The 16,031-nt window shown below is 37.3% G+C and overlaps 1 protein-coding gene across 1 annotated transcript in view; it reads left to right on the top strand.

The window, feature by feature from the left end:
* LOC124555241 (tyrosine-protein phosphatase non-receptor type 14) overlaps positions 1 to 16,031 on the top strand; it is a 171,277-nt gene that overhangs the window by 55,739 nt on the left and 99,507 nt on the right. Inside the window, exons 9-11 of the mRNA XM_047129101.1 lie at positions 1,688 to 1,823; positions 8,027 to 8,119; positions 11,173 to 11,312. Of these exons, the coding sequence (XP_046985057.1) occupies positions 1,688 to 1,823; positions 8,027 to 8,119; positions 11,173 to 11,312 (369 nt within the window). The remainder of the gene's footprint in view (positions 1 to 1,687; positions 1,824 to 8,026; positions 8,120 to 11,172; positions 11,313 to 16,031) is intronic.

Below are 16,031 nucleotides of genomic sequence, written 5' to 3'. Positions count from 1 at the left end.
GGCACCAAAGATCTTGTCATGTGCCCCTGCCGAGCATATAACCACCACCTAAATTGCTTCAGGCAAATGCTGGGATCATTCCTCTGGAAAGGTCATAACCAGTTCCCCTTCCCATGCTTTCCTCATCTTGAGCTAGGTCTCTGTCTCTAATGATGCCATCATCAATTAGACATTAAACTCTGACTGTCCTTCCTTCACCTTTTCTTCTTTTATTTAGAGGTAGATCCTAGACAACCTTAGTACACGAATGGTGCTATTTTTGATAATATGTGATTGAGCTGAGTGGCTTTGGCAGATGTACTAGCCATGGGTACATGACCTCTTGTACCTGTTCCAGATCAAGTGCTATTGGTAGTCTTCATAATGTGATAGTGATTGCATATTGAATTCATAGGCTTGTAATGTATTTTGTATTCATAGAAGCTGAGCAACAGTGCCCTTTGTTGACACTAAGTGGTTTTCTTGAACAAAATACTGTGATATTTGAAACTAACCCAAAGTGTAATGAAATGGAACTGGGTTCACCTCAGATAATCATGGAACTCGTTGTACTATGTGAATATAGTAAGAGTTTCTTCTTTTATTTATAAAGAAATTTTGTACGTTTTGTAATCAAATACAATTGGTTCTTCAGTGCAATTGAAGTTTTTGTGAACTAGAACAACTCTTACACCATATTGTGAGGCATCAGCTACAACTGTAGACTCTTTCATTAGAACATCAGTGGCCAAGCACACAGACTTGTGTTTCTAGGCCCAAAAAGCTTTCTCTCAGACAGTAGTCGATAGCAGCTAAATACCTCAGTAGATGGTGTGTTTTTCGTGTTAAGAACTTTGCCACTATCCTGTTTCTCTCAGACAGTAGTCGATAGCAGCTAAATACTTCAGTAGATGGTGTGTTTTTCGTGTTAAGAACTTTGCCACTATCCTGTACAGTTTCCTGAAATAAAAAAAGGTCATTTCTCCAATTACACTTACACTTTAAGCCAGCATCTTATATGTACTGGAAAGCTGGAAGTAAAGTTTGAATGTTCTGGTAACTTGGAACATGTTTCAGTTATGTCATCCAAGTAGTTTACTCAAAGAAATGCCACACATCAACTACTCTAGGCACCATTAAAACATTGCCAGATGAACAGCGTGCTTATAATCATAATTTTCTGCAATGCAATTTCCAAAGGATGTTGCAGCTATGCATCTGGTACAGTTTTAGAAAAGTATTGATATTTGGTGAACTCCAAAAGTGTACCATTATGGATAGTGACAGAATGCAACATTCTATATTTGTTAACTTCTATCCCTGATAGAAACCAGACCAGCGATTCATGTGTTTCACTAAATGCTAACAATACTGCGTTTGTCAATGCAATTATCTTGCACAACAGATTAAGTATTTCTCAGTCTGACTGCAACAATAATAATGCTGTTCTGGGCCTGAGGAGCTATTAACTGATAGGCCTTTAGATATTGTCAGAGATGTTCGATTTCTCTCTTCCAACCCTTCTTGGATTTATTCTATTAAAATGGTAAATAGGTGATTGTACTCACTTTTATTGTGTTCTAGTTTTAGCTCATACTTCTTTAAGAGCTCCTAAAAGTTTTCTTCATTTGTGTGTTATAACTTTTGTCTGAGTTTAGTTGTTGCTGTGTGGAGTTCACAATAGTAGTAGTTGTTTTACTCTTTTCAGATGGAAAGACATTAAGAATGTAATTAATCACAAACGTTATTTTGGCATTGAATGTCCAAATGAAGGAGAAACAGTCCAATTTCAGTTTACTGATCCAGAATCTGCAAAATATGTTTGGAGAATGTGTGTTCATCAGGTAACTTAATCAGTAATATATTGTAAGAAATGAATTGTATGATTTAACAGCTTGTTTTAGTCATATGTGATGCTATATCTATTCGAGACTTCCATAGCTAATAGTGTATCCTATGAAAGACAAGAGTCAAAGCTCGAGTCATGGAATTATTAGTGTTAAAATAGAGGGAAAATTTATTATGGACTTGCTGAAATGTAAATTGTTAGATAAATTTTGTTCCAGAGCTGTTTCAGTCTCACCTAACATAACATAACTGAATTACATTTACTGTGTAGATTATGTGAAAAATTGTCCAATATTGGTTAATTCTCATTGAAAAACGTACAATAGGAGAAGTTAAGATAACCACCCAATGCAGAATGGAGTCACTGAGCCACAGATATTCAAGAAGAAAAAAACTATACGAGGTGGGACCCAAAAGTAACCGGAATCGTTATGCTGCACATCGTGTGTGTGTGTGTAGTAGCAGGTTGCGCCGCCAGAGGGTTGTAGTAGGAGCTCTGCTGAGTCATTCTGCCACACGGCGTCACCCAACATTGAGAAGTGTGGTTTCTTTGCCAGTTCTTTGAGTGTGTGTACAGTGCAAAAGTGGCACGAGGAAATGGCTAGTTCTTACGAACAACACGCAGCAGTGAAGTTTTGTTTCTTGCTTAGCAAGAACGCAGCAGAAACTGTTGCGATGATTCAGACAGCCTACAAAGACCATGCTCTTAGTAAAACGCAAGTGTACGAATGGTTTTCTCAGTTTAAAAAGGGAGAAATGGTGGTTGAAGATCAACCCCGTTCTGGTCGACCTTCAACTGCTCGAAGCAAAGACAACATCGACAAAATCCGTGATCTCATCAGTGAAGATCGACACAGGACAATCGACCAACTCAAGAACTTGTCCGGGTTGTCCTGGAGCTCAATTCAGCGCATCTTGACCATCAATTTGGGGATGCGAAGAGTGGCAGCAAAATTCGTGCTGAAGCTTCTTACCGGAGATCAAAGGGATCGTCGCGTTCAAGCGTGTCTCGAAATGAAGGATGCATTCAAAGATGATCCACATTTTTTCAACAAAATCATTACAGGTGATGAATCATGGTGCTGTGGGTACGATCCAGAAAGTAAACAACAGTCATCACAATGGAAGTCACCTGGCTCACCTCGACCAAAAAATGCTCAACAAGTGAAATCGAATGTGAAAACGATGTTGATCCGTTTTTTTTTTTTTTTTTTTTTTTTGACATCAAAGGGAACGTACACTCCAAATTTGTCCCTGAAAACCAGACAGTAAATCAACAATTCTATTTGGAGGTTATGAAATGGCCTCACAGAAGTTTGTCGTGAAAACGTCCGGCTTTGTGGGATTCTGGCGTGTGGTTCCTGCATCACGACAATTCTCCCACATGCACGGCTCTCAGTGTTCGCCAGTTTTTGGCTAGGAGCCTGAAAAATTCACATTTGCCATAAATGTGAATATAAAAGCAAACTCTGCCGTAAAATGTGAAAGCACAGAATTACCTAATAAATGTTGTTTTATAATGGATTGTATCCAGATGATCTATTTTGTCACATAGTCTGAATTTGCTTTATTTTATGCATGTACATATCAAAAATTAAACCAATTTTCAGTTACTAGTATGGCACATCATCTGCCGAAGCCCAATTTGCAGAGATAATATGCGTAAGAATGTATTCGTAAATTAAAAAGTGCATGAATGCAACAACATATCAGTGTGCTAGATGATCTGGTGCCACACCAATTGTTGGCCTCAGCAATTAATTATGCAGTAGCCATTATCAAATGGAGTTCGACTATGACCCTTACAACACCATAAGCGATTGGTGATCCCTATGGCTGTGTATCAGTTCTGCTTTCACAGAAAACAGATGTAGGCTGGCTGCTGTGTGAGAGGGAGGCGGGGTCTTTTTCTTCACACTGCTCATCTACACTCTGGCAGTCATAGTTCTAGTTTGTTTATTTTTGCAGTGGACTGCCACATTGCAGTGTCCACATTCTGCACTATAGCAATTCGAAAACAAAATCCTGTCAACGTACTTAGATCTCAGTGAAAGTCTTCTACCACCTTACCCCACATGCAAATAGCATTATTTTTGGTTCTGCTTTTAAGCAAGTACTGTGTTGGTTCTGTGTGTAGCGTTGTCATGTATGGGTTGCACAGCTATGAATGTCTACAAAAGGCCGAAATTAATGTTCTCTGGATTTGTAATAATCAAATTGGGAAACAAGTAATTATGTCAAGAAACAGGGAAGGGGGAAAGGTGAGTATTGGTGGTAGGAATAGTGGCAGAGGTAGATGGAGAATAGGTTCTGGCAGTCCCTGAGACTATGAGGGTTGCATGGCTGAAGGATTTAATAGAGGAGCTGGTCCCACCTGTGTTGCAGTTTTGCTTTCATGTCATTTTTTTAATACTGTTTTCGTACTTAGATACTGATCATAAACAGTGAAAGCCAGGCTGTGACACACAACAATATTGGTAGTCTATTGGTCTGTGCCTAAGTGTTCCACCATTGCAGGTTTTATTAGACCTATGTTCAGACTGCAAATCCACAGCTGTTACTTCTCCTGTATGGTTTTTAAAAATAGGATGAGACAAGACACAAATCAATGAAACATATCAAACTAGCAGTGTGTCCAGAAGAACAACAAAAGTAAATGGAAACTACAGTTCCCAAAACCAAGCCCAAAGGAACTTTTGCATCGGGGAAATTGTACAGGGTGGTTACAAGTAAACTTTCACTACTAGAGAGGGCTCTCATGAAAACTGAGTGATCCTGCAACAATGAAACTTTGTGGAAACATTTCTAAGGACATGTAGAAAAGAAATAATGAATAAACCATTGAAAGAAGCATGTTTTGATTTCCACATGAGTGAGTAGCATTTGTTAGTTGCTTACTATGTTAACATTCCAGGTTACAAACGTTGCTCAGTGTGACAACCATCTGCATCCATGACAACCTGGGACCATATTAGAGATACAATTTCACGATTGTTCGCAGCATTTTTCAAATGGTGGTCTATGGTATGTTCATCTTTTGTGACACACCTTGTGCACTGCTTGAAGATCACACATCGCTTCCAGCATTCATAATCATGGCAGTAGTAATTTCTTCAATAATTTGTGGCACAATTTGACATCAGCCTGTCCCAGGAGCAATTCCCAAATCACCAGTTACTTCGAACTTCTGAATCTTGTTCTTCAACCCTGGTGTAGATAAAGGACCCTTCTGTATTCCTTTCATGTATTGATGTGCGCAAAGAGTAGCAGCACTATTGTTGTTTTGACATAAAAGCTTTATGAGTAAAGCCCTGTTCACCTTATTCAGAACCACGTTGACTGTGTGCAACTGAACTGCACACTGCTGTTTGGTTTCATCCTCATGTTGCCATACCAGTACCGATGCCTAGTGGCAAGCCATGACAATGCAAATCCTGCAGTGCACAGTCTGAATATCATTCCTGTAAAAATGGGTACCCATATGGTAAATATTTTACTGTTTACACTGGTACACTGGCACAAGTTGCTAATGTTTAAGTGTAACCACCCTGTACCTACAGATGAAGCCAAAACAACTGGAAGATGAAGAGTATCTTATTATATATTTTTGCTACAAGTTCACCAAAGAAGTCTGCAAGGCTAAACTCTGGAAGGTCCCTTGAAATAAAAATTCAACAGATATCTGCCAGATTTCTTTCACTTACAGTGTATTAGTTTTTAAGTGAAAAATAACTAAAACATTATTTTTGTACTAGCACTGGAAACTGAAGAAATCATACAGAACTCAACTACCAGTAATGCTGGGAACACACAGCTTATGCAGCATGCAATTCATGTGTACACTGAGGTGACAAAAGTCGTTGGATAACAATATGCACATATGCAGATGGCAGTAGTATTGCATACACAGGGTATAAAAGGGCGGAACATTGACGGAACCATCATTTGCACTCAGGTGATTCATGTGAAAAGGTTTACAACATTATTATATGATCAAATGAAGGGAATTGACAGACTTTTAACGCAGAATTGTAGTTGCAGCTAGATGTGTGGGACAGTCCATTTTGGAAATCATTAGGGAGCTCAATATTTTGAGATCCACAGTGTCAAGAGAGTGCCAAGAATAACAGATTTCATGCATTGCCTCTCATCATGGGCAACATGGTGGCTGACGGCCTTCACTTAACGACCAAGAGCAGCATCATTTGTGTAGAGTTGGCAGTGCTAACGGACAAGCAACACTGCTTGAAATAACCATAGAAATCAGTGTTGGATGTTCAACAAACATATCCGTTAGGACAGTGTGGTGAAATTTGGTGGTAATGTGCTATGGCACCAGATGACCGACGTGAGTGCCTTTGCTAACAGAATGACATCGCCTGCAGTGACTCTCCTGGGTATGTGACCGTATCAGTTGGTCCCTAGATGACTGGAAAGCCATGGTCGGGTCAGATGCATCCTGATTTCAGTTGGCGAGAGCTGATGGTAGAGTTAGAGTGTGGCACAGACCCCACAAAGCCATGGACCTAGGTTGTCAAAAAGGCACTATGCAAGATGGTAGTGGCTCCATAATTTTGTGGGCTGTATGTACATGGAATGGGTCCAGGGCCTCTGTTCCCAATGAACCTATCATCGATTGGAAATCGTTTAGCTACTTGGAGACCATTTGCAGCCATTCATGGACTTCATGTTCCCAAACATTGGTGGCATTTTTATGGATGACAGTATGCCATATCGCAGGGCCCCAACTTTTCATGATTGTTTTGAAGAACATTCTGGACAGTTTGAGCAGATATTTGGCCATCCAGATCACCTGACATGAATCCCATCAAACATTATGGGACATAATCAAGAGGTCAGTTCGCGCGCAAAATCCTGCACACATAACACTTTCACAACTATGGATGGCTATAGAGATAGAATGGCTCAGTGTTTCTGCAGAGGCTTCCAGTGACGTGTTGAGTCCATGCCATACTGAGTTGCTGCACTATGCTAGACAAAAGAAGGTCGGGCATGATATTACAAGGTATCTCATGACTTTTGTGTCCTCAGTGTAAGTATCCATATTTCAAACCTCTTGAGAATAATGGAACAACTTTCTTTCATGATCTTTGATTTGTGATTTTATGAGGTTCACACTGAAAGTTAAGTTTAGTAAAAGTAATGAAGATTGCTATTTTGCAAAAAATTTAACATCTTAGAATATCCTTTGTCATGTTGTAAGTCTTAGCAACAACACAGTGTATGCTGAATAATATGTTGCCATGTTTAGGTTTTTGAGGAATACTGTCTTGGTGCTTCCACATACTCAAAGTAATGCTCACAGATGGTGTCTTGTGATTTTTCTAAAAGGAAGAAGTCACATGGCCCCATATCCAGTATATAAGATAATATGTAAGAGGGGGGGGGGGGCGGGGGGGGGATCTGGTAAACCTCAAAAATGCATTTGTTTTAGCCACAATGTGAAATGGTATGTAGTTGTGGAACATCATGTTAGCCCAAGTTTTACTTCTCCTTGACTACTTTTTAAAATAAGAGCAGACAAGACACACTGCAGTTAAATGTACAATATCAGATATTGGTTGATGGAACTCCTAACACGGACTCTGATTTAGATGACTACAAACCTTCCTCACATGAAGAATTTAATATAAGATTTTATAGACAGCTGCTGATCCGACTCTGTGAATGCACTGAATGTCCTTTTAGGTAGAATGGACACACTCTTTGATCATTTTATGAATAGTTTTTTGGTAATACAGATTGTTTTGTATCTGAATTTGTTGAATCTCTGAAAGATTGATTATGAACTATGACTATTACTATTGACTCAGTAAATGACAATGATTCACATCCAAGCCCATCATGCAGTCATAATATACTTACAGAATTGTTTCCATTTCACCTCTATGGCCAGCAATTAACAAAACACTCCACAGAACATAACACTAGGAGCCCTTTCAGTATCTATAAATAGGTGCATATTGTCGAAGCTTACAGGAGTAGATTAGACAGGATGCTGTTATCATAAGTCTTTATTCATAGTATGATAATTGATTAGAATCCAGCAGTTCTCAATTTTTTCTGAGAGTCTTGTAAACATTTCATGTATTCCTTCCTAGAAAATATAATCTGATGACAAGGTAATAGGTTACATTCTGTGCTTCACTAATAAAACCTGTTTCATTTTATTTTCCAGCATACATTCTACATGCAGCATGAGGGAGCAACAGAACCGTGCCAAAATTTCAATGACTCCATGCCTGTAACACTATTTCAGACTGGTATAGAGGTAAGATAAAGTTCAATGAAGTAGTTCAACTTTTATGGAGGATTGTAGGAATCCTAGTGGAGAAAAAACGTCCTAGCCACCAGCAAGGTTCGACCACCTGAGGATGTCAGACAGTTGCTCCAAGGAAATATTGTGGAATTTGCACAATGTCATCAAGTGGCAAACCCGTGAAGATTATTTACAAAAAACATTTTATTTACAAAAAAAAAGTCCAGGTAGTCTACTTTCCCCTATGATAACTGTGCCTGTTAATGGCAGAGAAGAATGTTTGGATGCATGATAGTCATAAAACTTTCTTGTAATATGGGTCCACAGCTTTTATAATCTTTTTAAATGATGTCATCAGTTAAAAACAACATGATCTCATTTAAAAAAGAAGTCATAAAAATTATTTATTCACTATCAAAACTAAAATAGCCAGTTTTATGCTAAATGTTTTGTGTACCTCTCATTGTATACTGTATTATGTCCTTAGAGTTTGTTTGTTGAAATCTAAAGGCAGTATAACAAATAAATTATCTTCATAGTTCAGTGTTACTGATTATGATGGTGCAGCATTAGCTAATCATAGAACTGCTGATGCATACAGAAATCAGTATAGGATAAGGGGGGAGGGGGGGGGGAGGTGGCCATTGTTTCAAAACATGCATAGTCATGTTCTTCCATCCAGCTGTGTGAGTTGGCCAGTGCAGTATGAGAGAGACGATCACAAGGAATAAATGACTTTAATAAAAGGAATCATTGAAATAATCTTCTAGTAGACAATAAGCTGACTTTTGCAGCCACTTCTTCTTTTTTAATGTGCTTTTACATCTCTGGCATGTATATATGTATAAAATAAGAGTAGTTTTCATGATACCAATTCTTGCACGTTATACACTCCACTCTGTTGGTGTTATAACTTTCTCCACATCCTACAGATTCAGCTCTTTGTCTTCAACAGTATCACTTTCCTCTTGATACTGAACAAGTGTATACTCATGCTTTCCATCTAAACTAGGTGAAGGTGAGCATCTGTATTTTTGAGCACTTTTTTTCTAAAATTTTTATTTGTACTTTTTTTATTTTATTTTCAACCTTACTTGTGTTCTCCTCCTCGTCTTCTAACTTTACTAATGTGTCCTGTCACGTGAGCAATTCTTTTTTTTTTTTTTTTTTTCTCCTCTTTTTTTACAAGTGAAATGTGTTCTACAGAGGTTAACAGAGTCACCACAGTTTTTTTGGCAAGCTTGTGCATGGGGTACTTTTGTTTGAAAAGCTTTTCTTGTGTGAAATCTGGAATAGATGTAGGCCTACTTGGCACTTGTGATTTGCATCAAACTTCGGCAGTTACCGTGCTACATGATAGTATCACAGTTGACACACTCACAGTTGGGTGAGGGTCTTACCCATCGGATGCTTTTGGAGTCTGTTGAGAGTCTGCATCATAATAGTTTGTTCCTTGAGGATGTGTTCTGCTTTGCTCATCTGCTTATATTTGATCAGACACTGTGTGTGCACAATCGGATAGACAGATCGTGGTTTCTCCATGAGAGGACACACTTGCAATTTACTTTTCTTTAGTAAATTTATGATCAAGATGAAGGATTTTGGTGAAATTATAAGCAAACTTCCAAACGTATGGTGCATCGGAAGGAAAACCAATGTTTGAGCTTTTTTGGTATGTAGAACTAGCTTCCTTTCATTAGCTTCCACTAGCATGTATTCCAGGCTCACTGGACATGTTGCATGGTTATTATTTTAGGAATGCTGTAATTTTGAGAGACTTTTGTAAGGATTAACTATTTTTGATGGCTTGTATTGCATACCTCAAATTTTCTTTGGTACAGTTTACACGATTTGCATTTTTTCTTTTGTATTATCTTGTCATTTTCCTACAGTAAATTTTAGGCAGAATCAGTCAGTGTAATGATATGTGTAAAAAATCACAGACCGTCTGTTTTTGAGATTTAGTATCCATCTTTTCCTAATGCTTGGGAGAGTCAGCCAGGTTATGTAACAGTACCTTATTAAAATCTTGATAGGTATTCAGTGATTAGATTACTTGAATGAACACTGCAATCTCCCCAACCAAGCAAATAAGAAACATATTTTACCCAAATGTTCAAAAAATTGTATAATGTATGCTGATTATGAAATTTCCCACACCGCATAGCAGTACTTCGAAAGAGGACTGAAAAGTGTAGTGCAATCAGTCTCTTTAGTAGATCTGTTGCATCTTTTGAGTGTCCTGCCAATAAAACACAGCCCTTGGTTCACCTTACCCACAACATTTTCTGTGTGTTCTTTCTAATTTAAGTTGTTTGTAATTGTATTTCCTAGGTATTTACTTGAATGTAAAACTTTCAGATTTGATTGATGTATCGTGTAGCCAAAGTTTAACGGATTACATTTAGCATTCATGAGGATGACCTCACACTTTTCATTATTCAGTATCAATTGCCAATTTTCGTACCATATGGATATCTTTTGTAAATTGTTTTGCAATGTCTTTTGATCTTCTGATGACTTTATTAGGCAGTAAATGACAGCATCATCTGCAAATAACCCAATACTACTGCTCAGATTATCTCCTAAATCATTTATATAGATCAGGAACAGCAGATGGCCTATAACGCTACCTTGGGGAATGTCAGAAATCACTTCTGTTTTACTCAGTTGGTTTCTGCCAATTACTATTAACTGTGACCTCTCTGACAGGAAATCATGAATGCAGTCATATAACTGAAATGGTGTTCCATAAGCACAAAGTTGATTACAAGCTGCTTGTGAGGTACAGTTGAAAGACTTCTGGAAATCTAGAAGTACGGAATCAATTTTAAATCCCTTGTTGACAGCACTCAACACTTCCTGTGAATAAAGAGATAGTTGTGTTTCACAAGAACGATGTTGTCAGTGCTCCTCCCACTGTACCTATCGAATCGTTGTGGTTTCTGTGTACTTAACATGTTTTTGTTGTTCTCTATTTGTATCAGTGATGTGTATTTTCTTGAAATCAATATACTTATTATGAGAATTAGTGCTTACATATGTTTTGTTGTGCCCAATTTCAGGATTCACATCTATCTGAGAGTCAGGAGGACTTAGATTGTCATGATGGAGGCATAAATTGGAGAATTCAGTCAGCAGTGCAACGTGCTCAGTCAGCCTCTTGCCTTGACCTCACAAAACACACAGAGGTTGAAAAACTGAGGTATGTTTCCTGGTAATAGTACAAGGCTCCAAGTAAGAATCTCATCAGTTTACTGTATTTTTTGCAGACCAATTACCATTACTTTTTAGACACACATGGTCAGAGTGTAAGTGCAGAGATGGCAAAAAAACAATCTAGTTTGACAGTTTGATCATAGGTATAATTTAAGGCAAGGAATTACATATTTCAGAGGTAATGATGAAAACTGCTTGAGTGAATGTTTTCAACCATTGCAGTCACAGTATCTCCTACAATTTATTTCAGCCTGAAGTTACTTGCTTTGACAAGTAATTTTAATCTCCAGATGCCTTTGAAATTAATGTAAACACGCCAGTGAAAATGATTGATATGTGATGGGACAACCTTTAGTTTATCATTCGGCTATGATTTGCTGCAGAATTTTAACATACAACTAATCTGTTGTTTCCAGAGGAATTTTATACCATTTTCCATGTAGGACCAGCAACTGTAAGGAAGGAAATCTGCACTGGATTCTTATTTCTTAAACAAAGCCATCAGTAGTAATCAATACTGCTCAGACAGACAATTGAGCAGCCTGTGGGAAATGTTTCAGGTCATTGCTATGCTCCTAAAACTGCACCTGAGTGGTTGTAGCCTTGTGAACTGGAGCATTCTTATGTGGGAAGAAATTATTCCTGTTGATGAATAAAATGTGGGTATAAGGAGGGTGTCCACATAATTTGTTGTTATAATTTATTCTTGCAAGGACATAATAAAACCAATAGAATGATGTAAGCTAATTGCTCACACATAACAGAGCTAACATCATGTTTAGTGCCAAGAAATTGATAGTCTGATGCCAATTCTTCTTTGGGCATCCACTAGCCATAAATCAGATCTGTTTGAAACAAGGTGGAGGGTGGTTCATATTAATGTCTCCCAGTCATCACTGGTACATAGTATGCTGATGACCTTGCTGTTTGGCTGCACGGGGTAGCCGCACGGTCTGAGACCCCTTGCCACAGTTCGCGTAGCTGCCCTGTCGGAGGTTCGAGTCCTCCCTCTGGCATGGATGTATCTGTTTTCCTTAGAGTAAGTTAGTTTAAGTTAGATTAAATAGTGTGTAAGCCTAGGGACCGATGACCTCAGCAGTTTGGTCCCATAGGAACTTACCACAAATTTCCAATTTGACCTTGCTGTTTAGTTAGTGCCATAAAGCACGAAATGTCTGTCATTGGTGCATGTTACAAAGGCTCAGCACTGTATGTGGCACACTAATGTTTTTGGGGGTGATCAGATTTTTAAAAGTTGCTGCTTGTGTTTGAATTCAGGGTACTAATAATATTGTGACACCACTTCTGTTACATTGACTCCACAGTTCTTTACAGTAATCAGTATCCACAGGTCATTAGATTGAGTGTTAATTTTCATTCATTATTATGGAGTGCTGATGTTTTAGCCTTGCCATAGTCACATGTCCAATCACCACCACTGTTGCAAGTCATAAATCTAACATGCTGCCAGACATTCTTCAAGTAACTATATTCCAGTGCTGTACTCTCATTAGAAGTTAGGAAGATGCATGGACAAACATGTAATACACTACTTAGTCTACTGAAAAGTGAGCTACATCAATTGCAGTAACAAGTAAGTCACAATGTGCGCACAGTGAATTCCACCAGTCTACAGAATTGCTGTTTCCTCAGAAAATTGGTGTTTCTATAATTTTGGTAATTGTATATAACTTTCTCATTATGTTTTCACGTAAATAATGTCCATTATTTGCTAAATCCATTACTAAAGGCTGTATCATTTCACCCGATGTCACACTAAGAGACTATTTGGAAAATATCAGAATAAACTACCAAGTTGAAAGAACTTCAAGACTATATAAATGAATTTTTCACTGTTAACTGTAACGTTCATTTTACCATGGTTTTTTGTGATTATATAACTGAAAAGCATATTAGAGGAAGTGGAATTCCTATAGTAAGAGAGACCTTGCTTTTGAAAGAATTATCATCACACATGCATAAAATCAATAACATTTCACATTTGAAGATTACTGATAAATTTTGTGTTGGTATCAGTCAGTCTTCATATGTGACTTATTGAGGCAATGTGGACTGAAAAACTGCCAAGTTACTGCAATATTAACAAGGTGAAAGTGCTGTTCCTAATGATCAACTGAAGTTCAGGGACAAAACATGTAATTCATTTTAATTTTACAGGTACAACATATTTCGTTACATACATTGAATATGATAAGTAGCCTATTCCCAACGGTTTTTGTTCTTAAAAGTGAACACTTTTGTGTATAGAGTATATATTGCAATTTCAACAATTTTAACTAATTCAAACTGCGTCCCTCATGTAAAATATGTTATAATCTTCATGGGTGTTTTAAAACTGAGCTGCTCTTTGCTTCGTACTTGGATAGATCAGCCATGTAGACAATAAAAATATGTTTCTGTGACACTTTTCTGAAATACAGTTTCATTTCTTACTACAAAAAATATAATTATGCTATGTTTTAAGCAAAAAGAAATTTAAATATCTAACATGAGCTTTATGGTTAAACAATTTCATATAGTATTGGTAAATCATATTTTACATGAAAATTTTGTAGAGGGTCATGTAAAATGCATCAATATTCCAATAACTCATTATCAGTGTGGATTGAGATTGAAAGAAAGTTATCTTTAGCACAGTCTTCCAATTAGGTTGCTGAGAAAAATGTGTCATCATTACTGCAGGTGCCTGTAGAAATACAAAATAAAAGTGCTATAGGAACTGCAATAATTTCGTCAAGCAGGAACCGGGAGAATGATGCAACTTCTTGTGAGTCCTGCCTCATCAGTTATGACACACATACATGTAAGCCATCTCATGTGGCTTTTCATTATATCTGGTTTTCAAAGTCTTTCTGGAGACCACTAAAATCGAAAACAATAAATACGGAGTACAGAATAGAGTGAGACTGTAAGATAAATGTTTAATAACCTTGCTGCTAAATTACATATCAGTAGTGACTATTTGGAAGTAACTGACAATTGAGTATAAACTAGTGTGCTAGCTGCTATGCTGCAGCTGTTGGTGTATGTAAATGACATGCCTTCTTATGCATATATTAGTAACACTGTGGCTGTGGTTTAATTATCTGTCTCAAGCTGATCTGAATGTATTGTAACCAATAATGTTACATGAAAGGGTTAAGTCCAAGATTTATATGTAAGTAGGGCTAATAATATAAATACTACATATGGCGGATCAAGTTAATGTCAAAATATACAGTCAGTGTGAAGTATCTTTTCCCAGTAACCTGATTATACTTCCTCATTATGACCTCACAGTGTTTTGACCAATCCAACTTAGCCCAATGGTAACCTTTCGAGAACAATACCACAACAGTTGCAGATAATTTATTTATGAGAATAGTTACAGGAAGGCATCAGAATAATGGACATTCACAAGTTTCATTACAATGACCAAGCATTTGTAACAGGAGATCCAAAGGTCTTGAAGCCTGTAGTCTCTGATGAAGTGATATGGTTGTAAATGTGCCAGGAAATAAAAGTACAGTCATTACTGCTGTAGGGCACAAAAGGTGTGGAGCAAAATGAAAGGGATGCTGGTAACTTTATTCAACTCTTCAGTAATAAACTGACATTTTCAATCAAGAACAACTTTATGATGCAGACACAAATCGACTAATGTTTGAATGAGGTTAAGTTGACCGAGGTCCAAGCTAACTGCCTGATGTCTGCGATGTGTTTCTTTTGATCGTTACTTACCATTATCACCACCTATTGGCAAACGGCGGAAGCAAAGTTGTACACCTTGTACAAGTAGTAAATTATATAATGCATGTACATATTTCTTCTACTGTATGATTTGTTGAATTTCTGTCCATTTATTTATAAACTTTATTGACATGGTTTAAAGAATTTTATTAATTCATGAATGTTCATATGCAATTCTTAAAAACTTTCTTCTGTCATTCTTATGTTCATATTCTTTCTTCTTACAACCTTAAGTTTTTCTAGAATGTTCTAATTTGTAATAGTTGCTCATTAAACCATTTGAAGGTGTTTTGTTTGTTATATTTTGATTATTTCTCATTTGAAGCATAGTTCTACATATGCATTGACGAAAAAACATCTTACTTGTCTGTATTGATCAGAAGTAGACAGTGGCTTGATGAGATGAAACAGTGATCAAAATGGAATAGAAGGCTGAAATTAATTGTTGGTGACCATCGATGTTTATTTTGAGATCACAGAGAATGTTAAAGTGTAGATTAGCACACACTAAGCTCATATGAGTGAAAGCAAGGAAATGTGTAGAGAGTTTTCATTACAACTGTTGCTGATATGAGGGATGCGTGGGATGACAGTATAAGTATGCTTTTTTTTTCCATGGATTTCTGTTGTGTGAGGCACGGAACTGAATATTTTGAACAGCCACTGAATTGCAAGCTTCGCAGTGATGCCATAAAGATTTTAAAGAGTTCTGTAATGAGCAGTATTTGCCTAAGTTCGTAGATGATTTTGCTACTATTACTGATTAAAAGAGGTAATGGTTCCACAGAGGCTAGCTGTTATTGACATAATATGTTTTATTCATCACTGTTGGTCAGTTTCAACCAAATATTCATAATGAAGTGTGATATACATATGATCTTCTCAGTCTGTCCAGCATCGTGCTCTGTCTATAAATGGTGCCATTCCTAAACTTGCTTTATGCGTGCACTAGCCA

Source organism: Schistocerca americana, chromosome X, assembly GCF_021461395.2.
Source record: "Schistocerca americana isolate TAMUIC-IGC-003095 chromosome X, iqSchAmer2.1, whole genome shotgun sequence".
In the NCBI taxonomy this organism is placed as follows: Eukaryota; Metazoa; Arthropoda; class Insecta; order Orthoptera; family Acrididae; genus Schistocerca; species Schistocerca americana.
The sequence above is the reverse complement of the archived record's forward strand: the minus strand, read 5'-3'. Positions and strand labels throughout refer to the sequence as shown.